This window comes from Sitophilus oryzae, unplaced genomic scaffold, assembly GCF_002938485.1.
Source record: "Sitophilus oryzae breed Bouriz unplaced genomic scaffold, Soryzae_2.0 scaffold_177_pilon_pilon, whole genome shotgun sequence".
NCBI classification, from domain to species: Eukaryota; Metazoa; Arthropoda; class Insecta; order Coleoptera; family Curculionidae; genus Sitophilus; species Sitophilus oryzae.
Window position 1 is genome coordinate 6,051,151 of NW_022146479.1, and position 17,479 is coordinate 6,068,629.

At 30.3% G+C, this 17,479-nt stretch overlaps 1 protein-coding gene and 1 long non-coding RNA gene across 5 annotated transcripts in view; one reads left to right on the forward strand and one right to left on the reverse strand.

The window, feature by feature from the left end:
• Positions 1-17,479, forward strand: part of LOC115882155 (lachesin-like) — a 450,816-nt gene that overhangs the window by 386,855 nt on the left and 46,482 nt on the right. Inside the window, exons 3-5 of one of the 2 annotated variants that reach the window (XM_030900029.1) lie at positions 2,933-3,143; positions 8,333-8,437; positions 8,789-8,916. In XM_030900029.1, coding sequence (XP_030755889.1) covers positions 2,933-3,143; positions 8,333-8,437; positions 8,789-8,916 — 444 coding nt within the window. The remainder of the gene's footprint in view (positions 1-2,932; positions 3,144-8,332; positions 8,438-8,788; positions 8,917-17,479) is intronic. The other variant, XM_030900030.1, reaches the window with a different exon arrangement.
• Positions 1-17,479, reverse strand: part of LOC115882156 — a 136,163-nt gene that overhangs the window by 55,734 nt on the left and 62,950 nt on the right. For 2 of the 3 annotated variants that reach the window (XR_004050154.1, XR_004050155.1), the window contains one exon: positions 10,787-10,958. This is a non-coding gene — a long non-coding RNA (uncharacterized LOC115882156). Of the gene's footprint in view, positions 1-10,786; positions 10,959-11,036; positions 11,162-17,479 lie in introns of those variants that run through there. The other variant, XR_004050156.1, reaches the window with a different exon arrangement.

Below are 17,479 nucleotides of genomic sequence, written 5' to 3' on the forward strand. Positions count from 1 at the left end.
TTTACGGCTCCGGGATATTGTGGAAGTTTCTTTTTTTAAAATTCTAAATTCATATTCGGTATTGAGACAAGGGAAATGATGTACAAAGATCTTTTTACTTATTCAAACTGCATCAGGATATAAAAGCCATAATGTTTACGGAGACTGAAAGATTTTTGCTGTAAATATAAAAACAAGGATGTCTTTTTTCATTGCGATGTGCCCTGGAAATAAATCGTTTATATTTCCAAGTTATTTTTTGATTTATCGAGGCAAGATTCAAATTGAAGCCGTTTTTACCGCGGTTTATCGATAGATAAATTCAATGGCACAGTTTAAAGTCTATCGTGACAACGATTTTTCTCAAACTCTAAAGATATCTCTTGAAATATGGTGTAATTAAACTATGATACCCGATTTTGATTTGAATTATGTACTATGCTACAATACGAAAAAAAAACATGACATCGGGAATGACAATCGATGATAATTTTGGCGAGGTCAAGCGCTAGACGTCATTTACTTGGTCCGTACTCTTCTTTATTTTTTAATGACGCTTACTGTCAGTTTTGTAATTTATTTTTTTTTTGAGTAAAAATAATTTTTAAATGGTGTACTTTAAAATTAGAGGAAATATAAATTTCTCGAAATAGATTTGCGTGTCTGGAAACGTTCTATTCTTTTTCAATTATTGTCCTATAATTAGTGTTAATTTTTGGGAAGTTTTATGTCAATACAACTGGATTATAGAGATTGACCTCGCCCAAATTATCATCGAATGTTATTCCCCAGTCATTGACGCCGATTTTTTTCGATCATACGGTATTTTGTTGTTGATATTTTGGTTTATATTATATTACTGTTTAATGATAGTTGATCATAAACAGGTGGAGGAAATCTTATACTACACTAGATTAGGCTGTCTATAGACCAGTATGTGTCATACATATTGGGTCTTTTGATTGGTTATGGTTTTATGTTCTGTTTCTATCGGTTTCCTGAAAGTTTTCTTATTACGGAACACGGTTCCTGAAATATTGGGTTATAACTGTCACCAAACTAACCAGCGCTTATTAGAAAACGTCAACATTTTTGACGTTTCCAGTATTTTACAAAACCGTTCCGTATCAAACCGATGTTTTGCAGGAACCGCTCTTTACTGTAGTTTACCGGTCTGGTTCGCCTGGCAACGGAATACAGCCTTAGTCTTTTGTAATTTATTCAACTAAAGATTGAGCATTCTACAAGCAAGACTTTTGTAAACAGTAAACACAATTTCAAAGGACAATGCCGGAAAGTAAACGTTATTTTAGACATCTGACTAGGGTAACCGTCAGTTAATCAATACTTAACATCCATCTCAACAGCTATCTAAGGGATAAAATTAAATTTGCATATTCCAAAGTGGACGATAAGCCTGAGGAGGCAGTTATTTGGTCCTAATTTAATTTCCTTACATATTAAATTATCTGTGGTTGATACAGTTCTTCCAGAAAATATTTTATTGACATTTGTCACAGTCTACAGGTTGGCCCGACTTGTATTCGGGAAACTTCGGCAGCATATTCTGCAGATAAAAATAAGTAAAAAAAGTTTTAATATGCTTAGTTTCGGAGATACAGGGTGTAGAAGTTTCATTTTTATTTCGATTTTTTCCTAATAATTCCTGAACTAAATTCGGTATTGGAATGAAAATTGGTGTCTGGGGTTTTGTGACATGAGAAATTTGATTTTGATGTCAATCATGCAGAGGGCGCCCCCTACATATTTATTAACTGATTTGATGAGTAATAACGTTTCGTCCGTACCTATATAAAACTACTGAGTATACAAATATACATTACCACTATTTTTTACGTAAAAAAGGTCTCTTGGTAAAAATCGCTACGAGTAGTGGTTTTCGAGATATTTGGAATCGAAATTATCAATACCTGTCATCACTGACATAAATTAAACATGTTGACTAAATAGATCAAACTGAAATCATAAATTTGAAATGTTTTTGTGACAAAAGTTCAATAGAGACTGTTTTATCATCATATTTTCGCAGAAAATTTATGATGAATTTAAAAAAATACAAATTTCCCAAATTTGCGTGATTTCAGTCATATAACTATCTACTCAACGTATTTATTTTCTGTTAATAATGACATGCATTGACTATTTCCATTCTAAATATTTTGAGAACGGGTGCTTGTAGCGATTTTTACCAAGGGACATTTTTTTACGTAAAAAGTCACGGAAATGTGTATTTTTTCACTCAGTAATTTTATAAAGGTACGAACGAGAAAAGTTGTTACTCTTCAAAACAGACAGTTAAAACACATGTAGGTGGCGCCCCCCACAAATAGAAGTCATATTGACATCAAAATCTAATTTCTCATGTCAAAAAAACTTCCAGATACCAATGTTCATCCAAATATTGACGTTACTTCAGAAATTATTTGGAAGAAATCGAAATAAAAATGAAACTTCGACACCCTCTATCTCCGAAACTAAACATTTTACGACATACATTTATAAGAACTTTTTTACTTATTTTTAACTGCAGAATATGCTGTCGAAGTTTCCGGAATACAGTTCGGACCACCCTGTATAGCTCAGTAAGACATGTATAAATATGAATATCAAAGGATTTCAAATATACTAGTTTATTCTATAAGTACATACCAGGTGGTGCATCGGCGTTGGAAATATAGGAACTCCTATACAAATTTTGAACTGTCCAAATATTGGATCCCCTGTTGATTTTACAGCGAACTCGTAAATAGCTAAATTAAAGATTTGCGTCTGCTGAATACACATGTCAAGTTTGAATAATTTTGGACAAGCCGTTTTTAACTAATTTAAGAAAAACTGCATCTATTTTTAAACTAAAACAGATAACAATACAATACCATCAAATATCAACATATGTACCTTAAATTAAATTTAAGATATTTGTCCTATTTAGGTTTCATGGATCAGACACCGAGATATCCATATTCTAACTGTGGGAAGTTATACATACACCAGCGACCAAAGATTCCAAGCCAACCATCATCCAGAAACGGACGAGTGGACTCTACAAATAAAATGGGCTCAAAAACGGGATGCAGGGATTTATGAATGCCAAATAAGCACACAGCCTGTCAGAAGCTATTTTGTCAACCTCAACGTCGTAGGTAAGCAGCTTAAAGATATATTTTTCAAAACTATAAATTATGGTATAGACAGATCAAATTCATTGGTGTAAAATAATATGTTCTATTCGAATTTAGTACCAAAAATTAGATTGATTAATTTCTTAAATAAATAACTCCCCGTATATATTTAATTACTATACTGAAATGATTATCATGAAACAAGGGTCCAAAAAGTAATTTTCTCGCAGAACCAGCGTATCTAAGCCCTTTCAGGGTTAAATTAAATATAAAATAAAAAAAGTATCATAAAATTTCATACAATTTCTGACAATTTCATAATTTAAGGACTAAGGCCTTTGAAAATGTATAAAAAATAGCCAAAATTGAGCATTTGTTCGAATTTTTTCAAGCACAAAAAAATTGTCGATTTTCGTCATGTGACCGATTTTGGTGAAACTGCTGGTATTTCCTAATTAAAAGGTATAAAATAAGAAAAAATAGGCCATTGTAGTCTTACAAGTATGGTACTGGTTGTAGAGGAAGTTTTAATCACCATCAAAAATAACTCAAAAACGAGAGTCCAAGAAGCCTTTAAAGGTTTTTATATTCTGATTTTACATAAAATTTCCTACAATTATTGATATTTTCATAATTTTAGAACTATATGTTTACTATCTTTCTAAGATCATTGAAAATGAGTAAGAAATAGCCAAAAATTGGCATTTTTTCCACTTTTTTTTATACATATACTAAAAAAGGCGGTATATACTAATAAAAAATTAACGATTCGTCATGTCATCGATTTTTTTTAATGCTGCTGTTACTTACTAATTAAAATGTGTAGAATAAGAAAATATAGGCCATTGTAGTCGTACAAGTAATTAACCAAACCATCATCAAAAAAAAAAGATGAAAAACAAGCGCTCACAAAATGAATTCTCACAAAGTCAAGGTATATATTCTGAATCTACATAAAATTTCCTACAAAAGTTGACATTTTGATAAAATGAAATAAAAGTAGACTAAACATGACGATACGTTAGAAATTATATTTCATCAAAACGGATGAATTCTAGCTTTGGCGTACTTAGTTTTATATCAAAAGTACATGCTATAAACCAAAATGGCAAGAGAACTTTTCGTAGAAGATAAGGCGAGTTGCTCAGCGCTGGAAACTTGTTAATACTTAGATTTCTGCTAAAGCTAACTGAAATATTGGTTTATTTCTTAATTCACAAACTTTACGTATCATTTAATTAGAACTTCGTTAAATAGCTCACCTAAAATGATATTCTACGATAAAATACGTTACAGAGCTACATCTTTCAAGAAATAATAATGTTGGAAATTCTTTATTCGATTAAACTGTTTGAAGTTCAAGGGTAGGTTATTTCACGCTACAACAAAATTTCTTCTTTTTAAGTATTTTTCAGGACTAACATGACCAACATCTCTATGATCATATTAGTACTGAGGATGACTGAAAATAAAGTTGAAACATTGACGTAGCGTGAAATTGGATATTTCTTTATTCCATAAACCAACAAACTTTAACACAGATATGTGTTTTACTCTTAGAAATTTACCACTAAAACAAACCGTTAGAAATTTAAATATCTGTGTCTTTGAAAAAAGTTAAGCTTAAAAGTCCTCGTAGTCCTGTTTGTAGTCCGTAGTCGATATTGGCTCACCGTTTATATACCGTGTCATTAGTTCTTTTAGATATATTATTAATTTATATGATCCATTTTTTAATAGTTCTGTTGGTAATTCTTCTGGTCTTAACGCTTTTTTATTTTTCATGGAATTTAACTAACACAGAGAGAAAAATGAGGACACTCTTGATTGTTCAAAAAAATAAAAACTTTATTTTACTGTTTTTTCGGAGTTAACAGCATTATCTGCTTTAATCAAATGTAAGTTTTTTGTTGATTTAATTTTCGTTTCAATGACGTAAAAAAGGCAAGCCGTATTTATACTTTATTCAAATTAAGTAATAAAAACGAATTCCAGAAAATATGGCAAAATAAAAATGTCCTTTAAAAGTTTAAAGTTTAGTAAAAGAAAATTTCTATCATTAAAGTCAAGCTTCAAAAGATATGCTAATGAAGAAATATACCCTTCTCTTTATATTGTCCGGGTTCAAAAAGAATAACTTGTTTAATATTTTTAAAGCCGATTTCATTTAAAGGGTTCCCTATTTCTTTTTGAACTCTATCATCTTTTATCTGAGATAAACTTAGGGCGTAGTTTTGATACAGGAAAGAGATAGATTTTCAATCAAGTTTTGTGCAGTAAAAGGATATTGCCGTAATTATTCCAAAAGATTTCAACTTAAAATTAGGTAACACATGTATATTTAAAGTATACATGAATTTGAGACACAAAGAATAAGATGAATACAAAGTCTATTTCTCCAGCAAAATGTGATACAGATAGTTTGGCCTTGTTTGTAATTGATAAATTTATACGGAGGATTTTTCTACTAGATTGTTCTGATACCAACGATTTAAATTCTGTGTATGGTTCTAAACTATAGAACTTTTGAACTCTCGCACACTCTAGCGCCATGTTAAAGTTGGAGTAATTTATTCTCTTAGAATGTCCTGTACCTCAACTCTGTCCCAACTTAAAACAAATAAATTTTAACTATAGAAAAACGATAGCAGAATTACTACCACGTTGTCATTCCATTTTAATATCGTATCAAAAACGTGCGTTGAAAAACACAAACCAAAATAATTTAATAAAACCTGTACAAACCTTTTAGTTTTTGGGAAATCAACAAACACAGAAAGAGAAAGAAAGAGTATTTTTTATAGCTGTAATATCTCAGATATATTCTGCATCAAGACCTATGGTCGTGGATATTTTAAACAACTTCAAAAGCCCAAACTCGTGCCATCAAACTTCGCAAATTAATTTCCACGTTTAATTATAATGGTTTCCAGTGTCTGAAAAGAAATTAACGTTAAAAATTCTAAATCCTGAAAACTTCAGAAATCGAAAAGTTATTAATCTATCTTCAGCACTGATTTTCCAGATTTAGAATTTTTCTCGTTTTATTTATAAGAAAAACTTCTCATCAAGCTTTAAGAAAGCGCTTCATTTAAAAATTACAGTTATTTGAATGATATTTGTGTGGAAAAATTAAATTTATTTATAATATAATTTGTCTTTAATTTGATCTTGGCCTTTTTATTCAATAATACTGTATATTAATTTGCTGACTTCCTATTCCTTGTATTCCTTGTTAAGTATTTTAACAGAGTTTATTCTAGCATAATCTGCTATTGGCGTACTAAGAAATTTCTTGAAAGTGCCGTCGCCTAGAGCAAGTGTCAAGTCACTATAAACTTTGAAGAGTTTACCCTTCTGTACTTTTGTCATAGTTCAGTATTAGACATGAACATATAATCAGAAACACTTTAGTTCTAATTATAATCCAACAAAAACTGGCAACATAATTTTCGTGTTTATTTTTTATATAAACTTAATAATACACAACTTAAGTTCTATTCATTGAGCTGAAAAAATATTTATCAATATATTTTATCTCCATAAAAGTTACATAGCAATATTCCGAATGAATGAAGATACAGAGTGTCCCAAATAAGTAAAAAAATATTATAGTTGTATTTTTTTAAATGGAACGCCCTGTATATTATTCTATTTTTAGATTCTACGTTTAAAATAAAGGTAAATTTGATTAAGGTTTATCATACTTAAACCTTACCGTTTTTGAAATATTTTCAATTTTATGAAATTGCAGTAAACATTTTAAGGCTTCATTTCTCCAAGGGTATCAAAGTTTTTAATACTAAATATTTGCTGAAGATTATTTATTGATCAGATATTGTGATGCAATACTAAAAATTTTACTACCTTATACAGAGTGTCCAAAAATTAAATAATTACTAGCTTTAAACGGCAATAACTTGTTTAATTTAAACGGAACACCCTATATATTTTATGTGACTCAGATGCACAATGTAATTGTCTATCAAATTGTATTTACCATTTTTTAACCATCTCTTCAAGTTTTCGTAGAAAATGCATTTTCTTATAATTTATTTAGACTTCATTTATCACTATACCCATGGAATATTGACATTTTAGATTATTTTTAAAGATGTAACAAATTTTCAAAGAACACAGATACTAATATTGTCAATATAGTTCGCTTATTTCATTAAAAAATAAAAAAAATCTGTTAGGTTAGGCAATTTCATAACATTGAAAATATTTCAAAAACGGTAAGGTTTAAGTGTGATAAACCTTAATCAAATTTACCTTTATTTCGACCGTAGAATCCAAAAATTGAATAATATACAGGGTGTTCCATTAAAAAAATAAAACTATAATATTTTTTACTTATTTGGGACACTCTGTATCTTATAAAAATATTTTTAAATTGTAGTTCTAATAGTCCTTCAACGAACCCAAAACTTACAATTTGTAAAAATCTAATCGTTTAGCTACAATACTCCGTATCGTATGTGGTGAACAACCCTGTATATTTGTTAGTGTCGAAGACTGTGCAAAAGCCGTTGCCCTTGTTGAAGATGGGCGAAATTATGAATATGTGGCTATACTATTCACCGCTCTACGATCAAAAGCGTTTTATATGAAAGTGTATTTACAGTTCGTCAACAGTGAGACAATACTTAACAAAACCACCTCGTCGTATTAGAAAATAGCATCAAAAAGACAAGTAATGGTAATTGAAAAATCTGAAAATTGGTGGCATTTTCATATTTTGCTCTTAAAAATTAACCAAGGCATGTGCCCAAAAAACAAAAAGCTCAAAACACATGGTTCTGATCGAAAAATAATGTTTCAGGAAAATGTATCAACGAAATTATTGCACAGGATGTTTTAAGGCTAGAGTAAAAAACAACCTTTCGATTAACCCTGTTGAAAAAACTGAGTTTACGAATTAAAGCAAATATATTTATATACAGGTTGAAAAAAATCATATAAATAGAAAAGGGATGAAAGTAAAAAAAATTGCTGCGTTTTTTTGCATATAAATCTAAGTGTGTATATAGAGAATGAATATAGACCTTATATTTGCAATATAGGTAGGAAATATAATTATGGCATTCGCATTCACTAATAAGAAGACTATTCGGTAATCCCAAATGGATGATTCAAAAAGTTTCCTTTTTAATTATTTTTATTGTTATTTTTTATTATTCTATATTATATTTATTTGTTTAAAACAGAGAATGTGCCCCAAGACGAACCGGCTCAAGACGAGAGTTACAAATGTAACTGTTCGTGCCCCCCGCAACCACCCCCAAGGCCCACGTTAAAAGAGGGTCAACCAGGTTGAAGGTTACATTTCTATTACTAAAATTAATACACTAACAGCGTTTTGCTTTACTCCATTAACAAACCGAGCTAATTAACTAATACCCTAATTTGTCGTATTTAAGATATTTGAATGCCGTCCCCTTTTAATGAGCTAAAACTTTAACGATTTCAATAATAAAACAAACACAAAATTAGTTCTTATTAAAGTTGCGCCGATGTCTCGATTTCTAAACTGGGACGCTTTTCACCGCTAAATATCTTTTTTCTTCTGTTTTGTCTGGAAACTGTTTTGTTTTTTTCAGTTTTTGTAAACTAATTAGTACGCTTTTAAACACCGAGAGTAAATGTTTATTTTCGCTTTACAGTCCCAGCTGCTCAGATTCTCGGTGGTCCTGACCTGCACGTAGACAAAGGAAGCACCATCAACCTAACATGTTCCATAAAATTCATGCCCGAACCACCAGCATACATTTTCTGGTATCATCATGATGACGTAAGTACATATTTTAATCACTAACTGTAACTAAGGATTTGCGGGAAAATCCTTTTAGAGGATTTAGGAAAAGTTCCGGATCCAGGAATTTTATTATACTTTCGCGGAAAGCGCCAATAAAATTATAAAACCGATTGTTATATAGTTATAAGAAGTTGTAATAAATAATAATTATTACAGAGCGATAATCTATAACTGAAATACCAAACGACCGAGAAAAAAACGGCGTCAAAGACGGCTGGGAAATAATAATCGATGATGATTTCTTCTTCGTACTCTTCTCTATTTTTTAATGACGCTTAATGGCCTTACGAAGGTAGTAATTTTACTTTCATATCGAGTATAAATGATTTTAAAGGAAAAAAATATTTTTTTGGAAATACATTTGTCTGGAAACGTCCTATCCTTTTTTAAACTTTCGTCAAGTTTTATGTCACTTTTCAGTAAATGACGTCTATTGATTGACCTCGCTAAAATTAATCAATTGCCATTTGTCAATTGTCATCAATCAATCATCAATTACTATCATCCCAAGCCGTAACGTTGAACAATATGATAAGTGATAAGCACACAAAAAGGTTACATTTTGTCTTTTAAATTTAAAAACATATATACCGGGTGCGTCTCAGAAGTGGCTCACCCCTAAACCTTTTTTAACTTTTCAGATAAAAAAACGAGATTTGGTATGTTAGTATATGATATAAATTAGGATTGATTGACGTATTCAATGGTTTTAACTAATAGCACCCTCGGTATTTTTTTACTTTATTCCATAGAAATTGATACTCTGAATAGAATGACATATCATATGTCAACTTTTGACATTTTGGCTTAAAATAAAATTGTATTTTAAAATTCAATCTAGAGTGGCTGTGTTAAAAACACTAATTTTTAATCAAGAAGCTTTGGAAAAATAGATTTGATCGTCTAATGTTTTTAGTGTCTTGTCCTGGCCGGTTAAAAGATGCCCAAACCATATTTTTAACCATATCTCAATTTTTTTCAAATGGAACGAGGATGGCTCATTAGAATATTTGGAAAAAGCATTTTTTTACGAATAATTTGGTACCACAAACTGGGTATTTCGAGACAAATTGTCGCTATGAATCGCATGTTGCAATTCCAAATAAACCATATTCGAAAATGTCAAAAGTTGACATATGATATGACATTATATTTAGAGTGTCATTTCCTATCAAATAAAGTAAAAAAATTCCGAGGGTGCCATTTAAAAATCAAAAGTTGTAGTCATTTCCTACGAAACCGGAAGTGACCGAAAACAACTGAATACGTCAATCAATTCTAATTTATGTCATATACACACATACAAAATCTCGTTTTCTTTTATCTGAAAAAATAACAAAGTTATAAGGGTGAGCCACTTTTGAGACGCACCCGGTATAGAACCTGTTACTAGTAATTTAAAATGTATTTTATTGTATATTAAGTATTAGATAACTTCTATCAAACTTTTTTTACAATAAAACAATATGCCACAAAAATATTTACCATAGTAGTTGCCTCCGTTAGCCACAAAAAGTTAGTAGTAAGCTGACAAAAAAAAACTCTAAAGAGTATGCATCTCTTTCTGTGAGCATTTTATAAAAAAAATATGATAAATTTACTCACATGAAAAGCTCCGAATAAACACTTATTTTCCTTTAGCTTTGAAATTATTTCTGTTGGAAGAATATATGTCTATATAGAAATATGCAAGGAAAACTAGGAAATATAAAAGAATCACATATCTAAACCTCTGTCCCAATAAGTTCCAAAAAAAAATATATATTTTCTGAAAATATATTCAGTTTCAAAACATGTGCATTATAAAGTAAGCAAATATGTAGTGAAGAAAAAAAAGAAAACTAACCTTACAATTAATCCATTCCTATGCTTGCCAAAATCCTGCTACCAAAGTTGTCTCTGATAGTCTGTGATGTCTCTGATCTCTTAGGAAATGATGATTCCACACATTTACCAGAAGCAGAGCTATTTAGTCCAGAAAAGTTTTCACCAATCATTTTTTCTTGTAGAAACTTCACCTGAGAATAGTATACAAAGAAATTTAATATCGGGAGGGGAAAATGTTAATAAATATCTTATGAATCAAAATTATTTACATTTTGGATTATTCTGGCAACGATTCTGTATTTTTAGACAAGTATTTTGCAAACACCAAGCTACAACAACTTTTGTGTTTTGATAAAAAAGAATTAATATCGAGATAGATTTTTGTCTGTTACGTAAGTACTCGTACTAGAAAACATGGGCGTCTCTTACCAATTTTACTATATTCGATAATTAATGTCTCGAATCATTTTATCGAAATTTATTTCGACTTAAAGTAACCATATGATCAAAAATAAATTACATCAGAGTTGGTACAAAAATAACAATCCCGCTTTACCATATTTATCCTGAAGTTCTGACAGTGAGCACTATTTAAACTGAGTTATTTAAACTCTTAATTAAAGGTAAAACTATAATATAGAAAAATAAATAGTTTATGAAACAATGTATATTTTTTATATTGTAACTTTAAAGTTAAAGAATACAAATAACTCATTATTAGCTGTAAAGAACTTTATCGATAGCTGTCGCATGCTTTTTAAACTTGCTACCTTTTTTTGATAATATCCCTTTCTCTTTTAGTTAATAGTTTATAAATTTCTCTTAATTAATTATAATATTTACATATGTCTTTATAATTATTTTGTATTTATTTAACAGCAGCGGGTGAGCTACGCAGTGTTGACAGTTTCTTTTTAATTTATCTGTCTAATATTTTCCCCAAAATACCTGTTTATTTGGTCTTACGGCAACGCCGCTAACTTCCGTTTTCTAATGTCATTTCTGGATTTTCAAAATCTTTGGAGTTGGAGTAGTTGGAGGTTTATTTTGGTCGATGACTGTTCTTTTCCCTCCGATCGCCATATTGGCGTGGCGATCGGGAATCGGGAGTAGATTGTCTTTTTCCTTGTGGAATCCTTGCCGGTATGGTTCCTGTGGGTATTGCCAGCGTAATTTTTGGATGTGGTTGGAAAATATTATAAATTTTTTCAAGAATTTGCCTGAACCAAAATAGTAAAGATTTGTTTTTTTTTGAGGTGCCATGTGGCCAGATATTGGGTAAGTTAACTTATTTACGTTTTTACCTTTTCAATTCTGATTCTTAATAATTTTCATTAGATTTGGACAACAATTTTGAATGGATCCACTAATTTTGTTAATTGTCGATGGTAGCTGGATGAGTTATTAGTTACGCTTTGGGGTAAGGTATCATAACCTAAAATCCACAAATATTAATTTAAATATTGTCCACAGGGTTTTTTTTCTTTCCGGTTTTTACTTTTCTTGGTTTTCCTTTCTTGCTTTGATGTTTTTTTTACATTCACTTGCACATGGTGTCGAGACATCCACCCTGTTTTTCAACTCAACGAAGATTTGTGGCCTTGCTGATAACTGTAGTTCCTGGAGTTCATCCTGTTCAACACTGCCGTGCTCAGCTGCTGCTGTTGGCGAAATTACCCAGGCTTGTATACTTTTATTTTGGGGTACAGTATAAAAAGGTATAAATAGTAAAGTCTGATTTAATTTTATTATTATTTTTATATTATACTTCACTTAATTATATACTTTTCAATTTAATTATAGACTTTAATTACAAATTTAAATAACTTTTTAACCTCATTTTCAAAATTTAAACCTATTTCATTACTTTTTTGGTTGTTATAAAACAAACGTATTTTTTAACCAAACATTAATTTTAATTAATATATTTAGATATAGTAGAGTAGAAACTTATTTGTTTTATTACATGAATGAGGTTCCATCTTGGCAAATATCTTTTCCTAATAACAGTTTTCTGAATCTTTAATGTTATTTAACTATTAGCCTAAGGCTATTAGGTAGATTCAGTGGCGCTCATTTGAGCACAAACCTTGCTCACCCTATAATGCTCTCCAGGCGAACAGCACCGTCGCCCATAATGTATTAATAAATTTATATTTTATTATTACGTTGCGTTCCATAGTCTTTTTTATTTTATCACAGTGTATATCTGTAAATATATGTGTTTTTTGTATTTTACTTCTTTGTACTAAAAGACATTTTCAAGTTAAGGAAAAATATTACTAATTTTGCTAATAATGCTTAAGTACTTGGACTTATGGACATTAAGAACTGTTATTTTTTTAGAAATTAAGGCTTAGTAATCTACATATATGTATAAAATGCTAATGTTTATCTGTGTCGTCTCTACTGAAGTAACGACTTGCTCTAGAAAGTTGCTTTTTTTACTAAAAGATAGCTAATTGGCTATTCTAAAAACTGTTGTCGCCGGATTTTTTGCTTTTCATTTAATATTATTTCATAATAATATTTGTCATTATGTATCATAAATGCCAATTACAGTTAAATTATAAATACTACAATGGCAATTTAGCTTTGGCATTTTATGCATGATGCTGTTGTGCGAAAAAACGCTAAATTAAAAAAGTATTATTTATAATTAAGCGATCACTTAATGATCTTTTTCCGTTTGCGAATTCTTTTATTTCTCACCAAGTCCCGTGTAGTGGCTCTATTCTAGTTATAGGTCAAAGAAAAAAAACGCAATGTTTCGCCTATAGAGAAGGTAACCATAAAACTGGCTTTAAAAGTAAATAAAATTGCACGATTTTTATATTTATTTGTTCCGTAAGCGTAAAACAGTCAGAGGGTAACTCCTTTAAATAAATTAACCGCTTTATGTTTTTTTAAGAGCCAGTAACTTTTATCGGAAAATTTACTACGTTTGAACGAGGAATTCCTGTTATGCTTGTAAAATTTTACAAGCACCTCTTGCTCGCCTTAAATTACTCAATTTTTTTCCAATTTTTTCCCCTGCATTCTTAATTAATAACAAACAATCGGGGCAGAAATATACAGGATGGCCTATCGAAAACAGTCCAGTAAGATTTACGGATTTGTAGGTAGATATTAAAAAATCTGGGACCCGTATATTTTTGTTTCCAAGGGGGCATCTTTCACAAAGAATATAGACTGAGTGAGAGGGGGCTTAATAACAGCGACCTTAAATATCTAAGGTGTCCCCCTTTTTTGAGTTATAACTCATCATACAGTCTATAACTCATCATACATAGGGATTTATAAATATACTAGCGTGTACCAGCGACTTCGTTCGCGTCGAATTAATCATTTGTAATGGTGATGATAAAGCAAAGCAAGAATTTCGATTAACATACAAACTGGATAAAATTTTCTCACATTTATGTCAGCATAAGAAAAAACAATATGGCGATATTATTATATAACTTGGTAATATTTGAGGGGTAGTTTCATCTCGTTGGAATTTGACTTTCGAAAAATCCGTTTGCCAAAAAAAAGCTTTTTATGTCAAGCAGTTTAAGCAGAATCGTGGTTAAGAAATTACCCAACTTTTTGGAACACCCTGTATGATTTTTTAAAAAAATTCAAAATATGTAAAAAACCAAAATAAATTATGCTTGTCCAAGCGTTTTCCCGAAAGTCTAACCGGTTTTTAAATAACAAATATTGTAATATTTGAGGGGCGTTTTCACCCTCTTGGAATTTGAGATTCGAGAAACCCCTCCTTATCGAACCTCTACATCCCAGTCAATCCGTTTGTCAAAAATCAGCTTTAAACGTCAAGCAGTTTAAGCAGAATCGTGATTACTCAATGGTCATATTTTATGAAACACCCTGTATAAATTTATAAAAATCTTAAAATATGTAAAACAACAAAATAAAATATACCTGTTAAGAGTTTCTCCGAAAAACTCACCGGTTTTTAAATAAAAAATATTTTAGTATTTGAGAGATAGTTTCACCCCCTTAGAATTCGAGTTTCGAAAAATCCCTTCTTATCGAACCTCTACACCCTAAAGTCAAACTGTTTTCCAAAAATCAGCTTTTTACGTCAAGCGCTTTAAGCAGGATCGTGATTAATCAAAGACCAGATTTTTCGAAACACCTTGTATACATTTTTAAAAAATCTTAAAATATGTAAAAAAAACAAAATAAAATATACGGGTTTAAGCATTTTTTCGGAAACTTGACCGTTTTTGAAATAAAAAATATTGTAATATTTGAGGGGTGGTTTACCCTCTTGGAACTGGAATTTCGAAAAATCTTTTCTTGTCGAACCTTTACACCCTAGAATCAACCTGTATGCCAAAATTGAGCTTCTTGCGTTGAGTGGTTTGAGCAGGATCGTGATTAATCAGTATGTCAGTCACTTAAGGATTTTATATATTAGTATAGATATACATATACATATTTATAAATTCTTTCTAAAACGGCATTTCGTTTTTTATATTGGAGCTAAATAAGGTAATTATTTTATTCATTAGTACTTTCATGTTTAGTTAGTACTTTAGTACTTAGAGTAAATCTCTAACATTTAGATTAATATGTAAATTTAATCTCAAACTCTATACTTTAAAAATTAATCATTATCTAAAAGAAAAAAAATGTAAATGCAAACTCAAAGAGTGACACTCTGTGTATAATTTCAAAATAACTACGAACGTAAGAATTATCTTAAACTTTGCATCCCACGTGCAGGACCGGTTTCTACAAACATACTCTTACAGAGTCAGAGAAAAATAAAAGTCTCTAACATTTTCCCCTAGTTGATCATTTGCGTCTTCAGTTGTACAATACATTTCGCTAGAGCTTACTAAACTACGGGTTTCATGCAATCTCTGTTTAGATATATTTAGTCACAAGGGTGATGTTTCACAGCCCCAACAGTGTGCAGAATATAACAGCGTATATACAGGGTGTCCCAGTATGCCGTAGACAGAGAACTGCTACGTATTTATGGAACATAAGTGCATTGAACACAATTGATCTCTATACAAAAGTTCCTAATAAAGAAAAAGTACGGAAACGTTTTTTTCAAGAGATAAAAAATGAAAAGGGCCATTTAAAAAACGGTGGAGTATTTCTACTAAAATTTATGTATATAGGGGTGAGGTAGTTTTTACCCTTTCTATACTTTTCCTAGATTACTGTGAAAGTCAAATGTTAAAGCACTTAGCAAATAGGTACACCAAATATCATTCAAATCGGAATAAAAGCCCTTAAAATATCCTAAAATGTCTTTATTTTTTTTAAGTTTGATGCCTTCTAACGGACAAACGAAGCACTTTTTTATACAGGTAAAATTGTGTCCAATGAACTTATTTTGATTCCAAAATTACATATTAGTACACATATAAGGGTATCCACGGAAAATAAGGACACCCTGTATAATAATATTATAGCAATATTATGATTTAATTAACTATATTTAATTAACTATATTTAATTTACTATATTTAATTAACTATATTTAATTAACTATGTTTAATTAACTATATTTAAATAACTATATTTAATTAACTATATTTAATTAGCTATATTTAATTAACTATATTTAATTAACGGGCTTAATGGGTATCTCGGAAACTACTGGAGCTAGAGAGTCGGTTAAATGGGGGAAAGATTGCAGTTTTGTGGGGTCATAAAAATGATAAGAATTAGCTATAACTCAATGATTTTTCGAAAAAAAAAACATATAATAGCTTATATCGCTGAAAAGCTTAAAAAATAGAGCTTTTTATGAAGTCATGGCCAACTATGGTTTCCATTTAAAAAAACATATTATGTTTGTGTCATATGTCAAAAATGACAGGCTTTAGAAAAAAAGGAAGGACACAATCTCATTAAAGATGTGATTATCTACAACTTTTTGTCTAAAATAGATTATAATGGATTTATTTGGGACAATTTTTAAAATAGCGGAAATTTGTTTTATTCCAAATATCTAGTAAGCCTAAGTAACTTTTTCAAAAATCTGAATGACTCCACAAAACTGCAATTCTTTCCCCATTTAACCGACTGCCTATATCCAGTAGTTTCCGAAATACCCATAGAGAACATCGTAGAAAACTCACCCTGTATAATACAATAAACAAAAAGAAATCTCTAGTAACAATTAAATTTAACATGGTCCAGGTGGTTCAATTTTTTATTTTTCGAAAAAAAAAGCACAGGAAGAAAATTGATTTATACATCAAAAAGTTTTAGCTGCTTTGTAAAAAAAAAATATGAGAATAAATTTAACCAGTTAATAAACCTTGCAGGAACACGAGCCAATTTAAGTTCCTGAACCGGTGTTTACAGCGGTTTAAGCAGATTTTCCTTTTGGTTAACTTTGGCACCAGCTGTTTCAAATCATAATTGTCACCGTAAAGGGTGGACCAGGAAAGTTTGAACGACAGACAGTTTAAAAGTCATTTTTACTATTGTTTGGTTTGGTTTGTGTTTATTTGAATATTGCTTTTTAGGTAATTAATGGGAAAACTGGAAATCATGTGATTTTCACAAAAATTTGTATACACCCTATTTTCAGGTCATAGATTACGAATCTGAATTTTTTTCGCGGTCTCTTTTAACAAAAATCCAAAAATGTAACAAAACGTAATTTTTCAAAATTTCTCGTATTTGTAAGGTTCTCACATTTATCATATAATATTTTCACATTTTGGGCGGG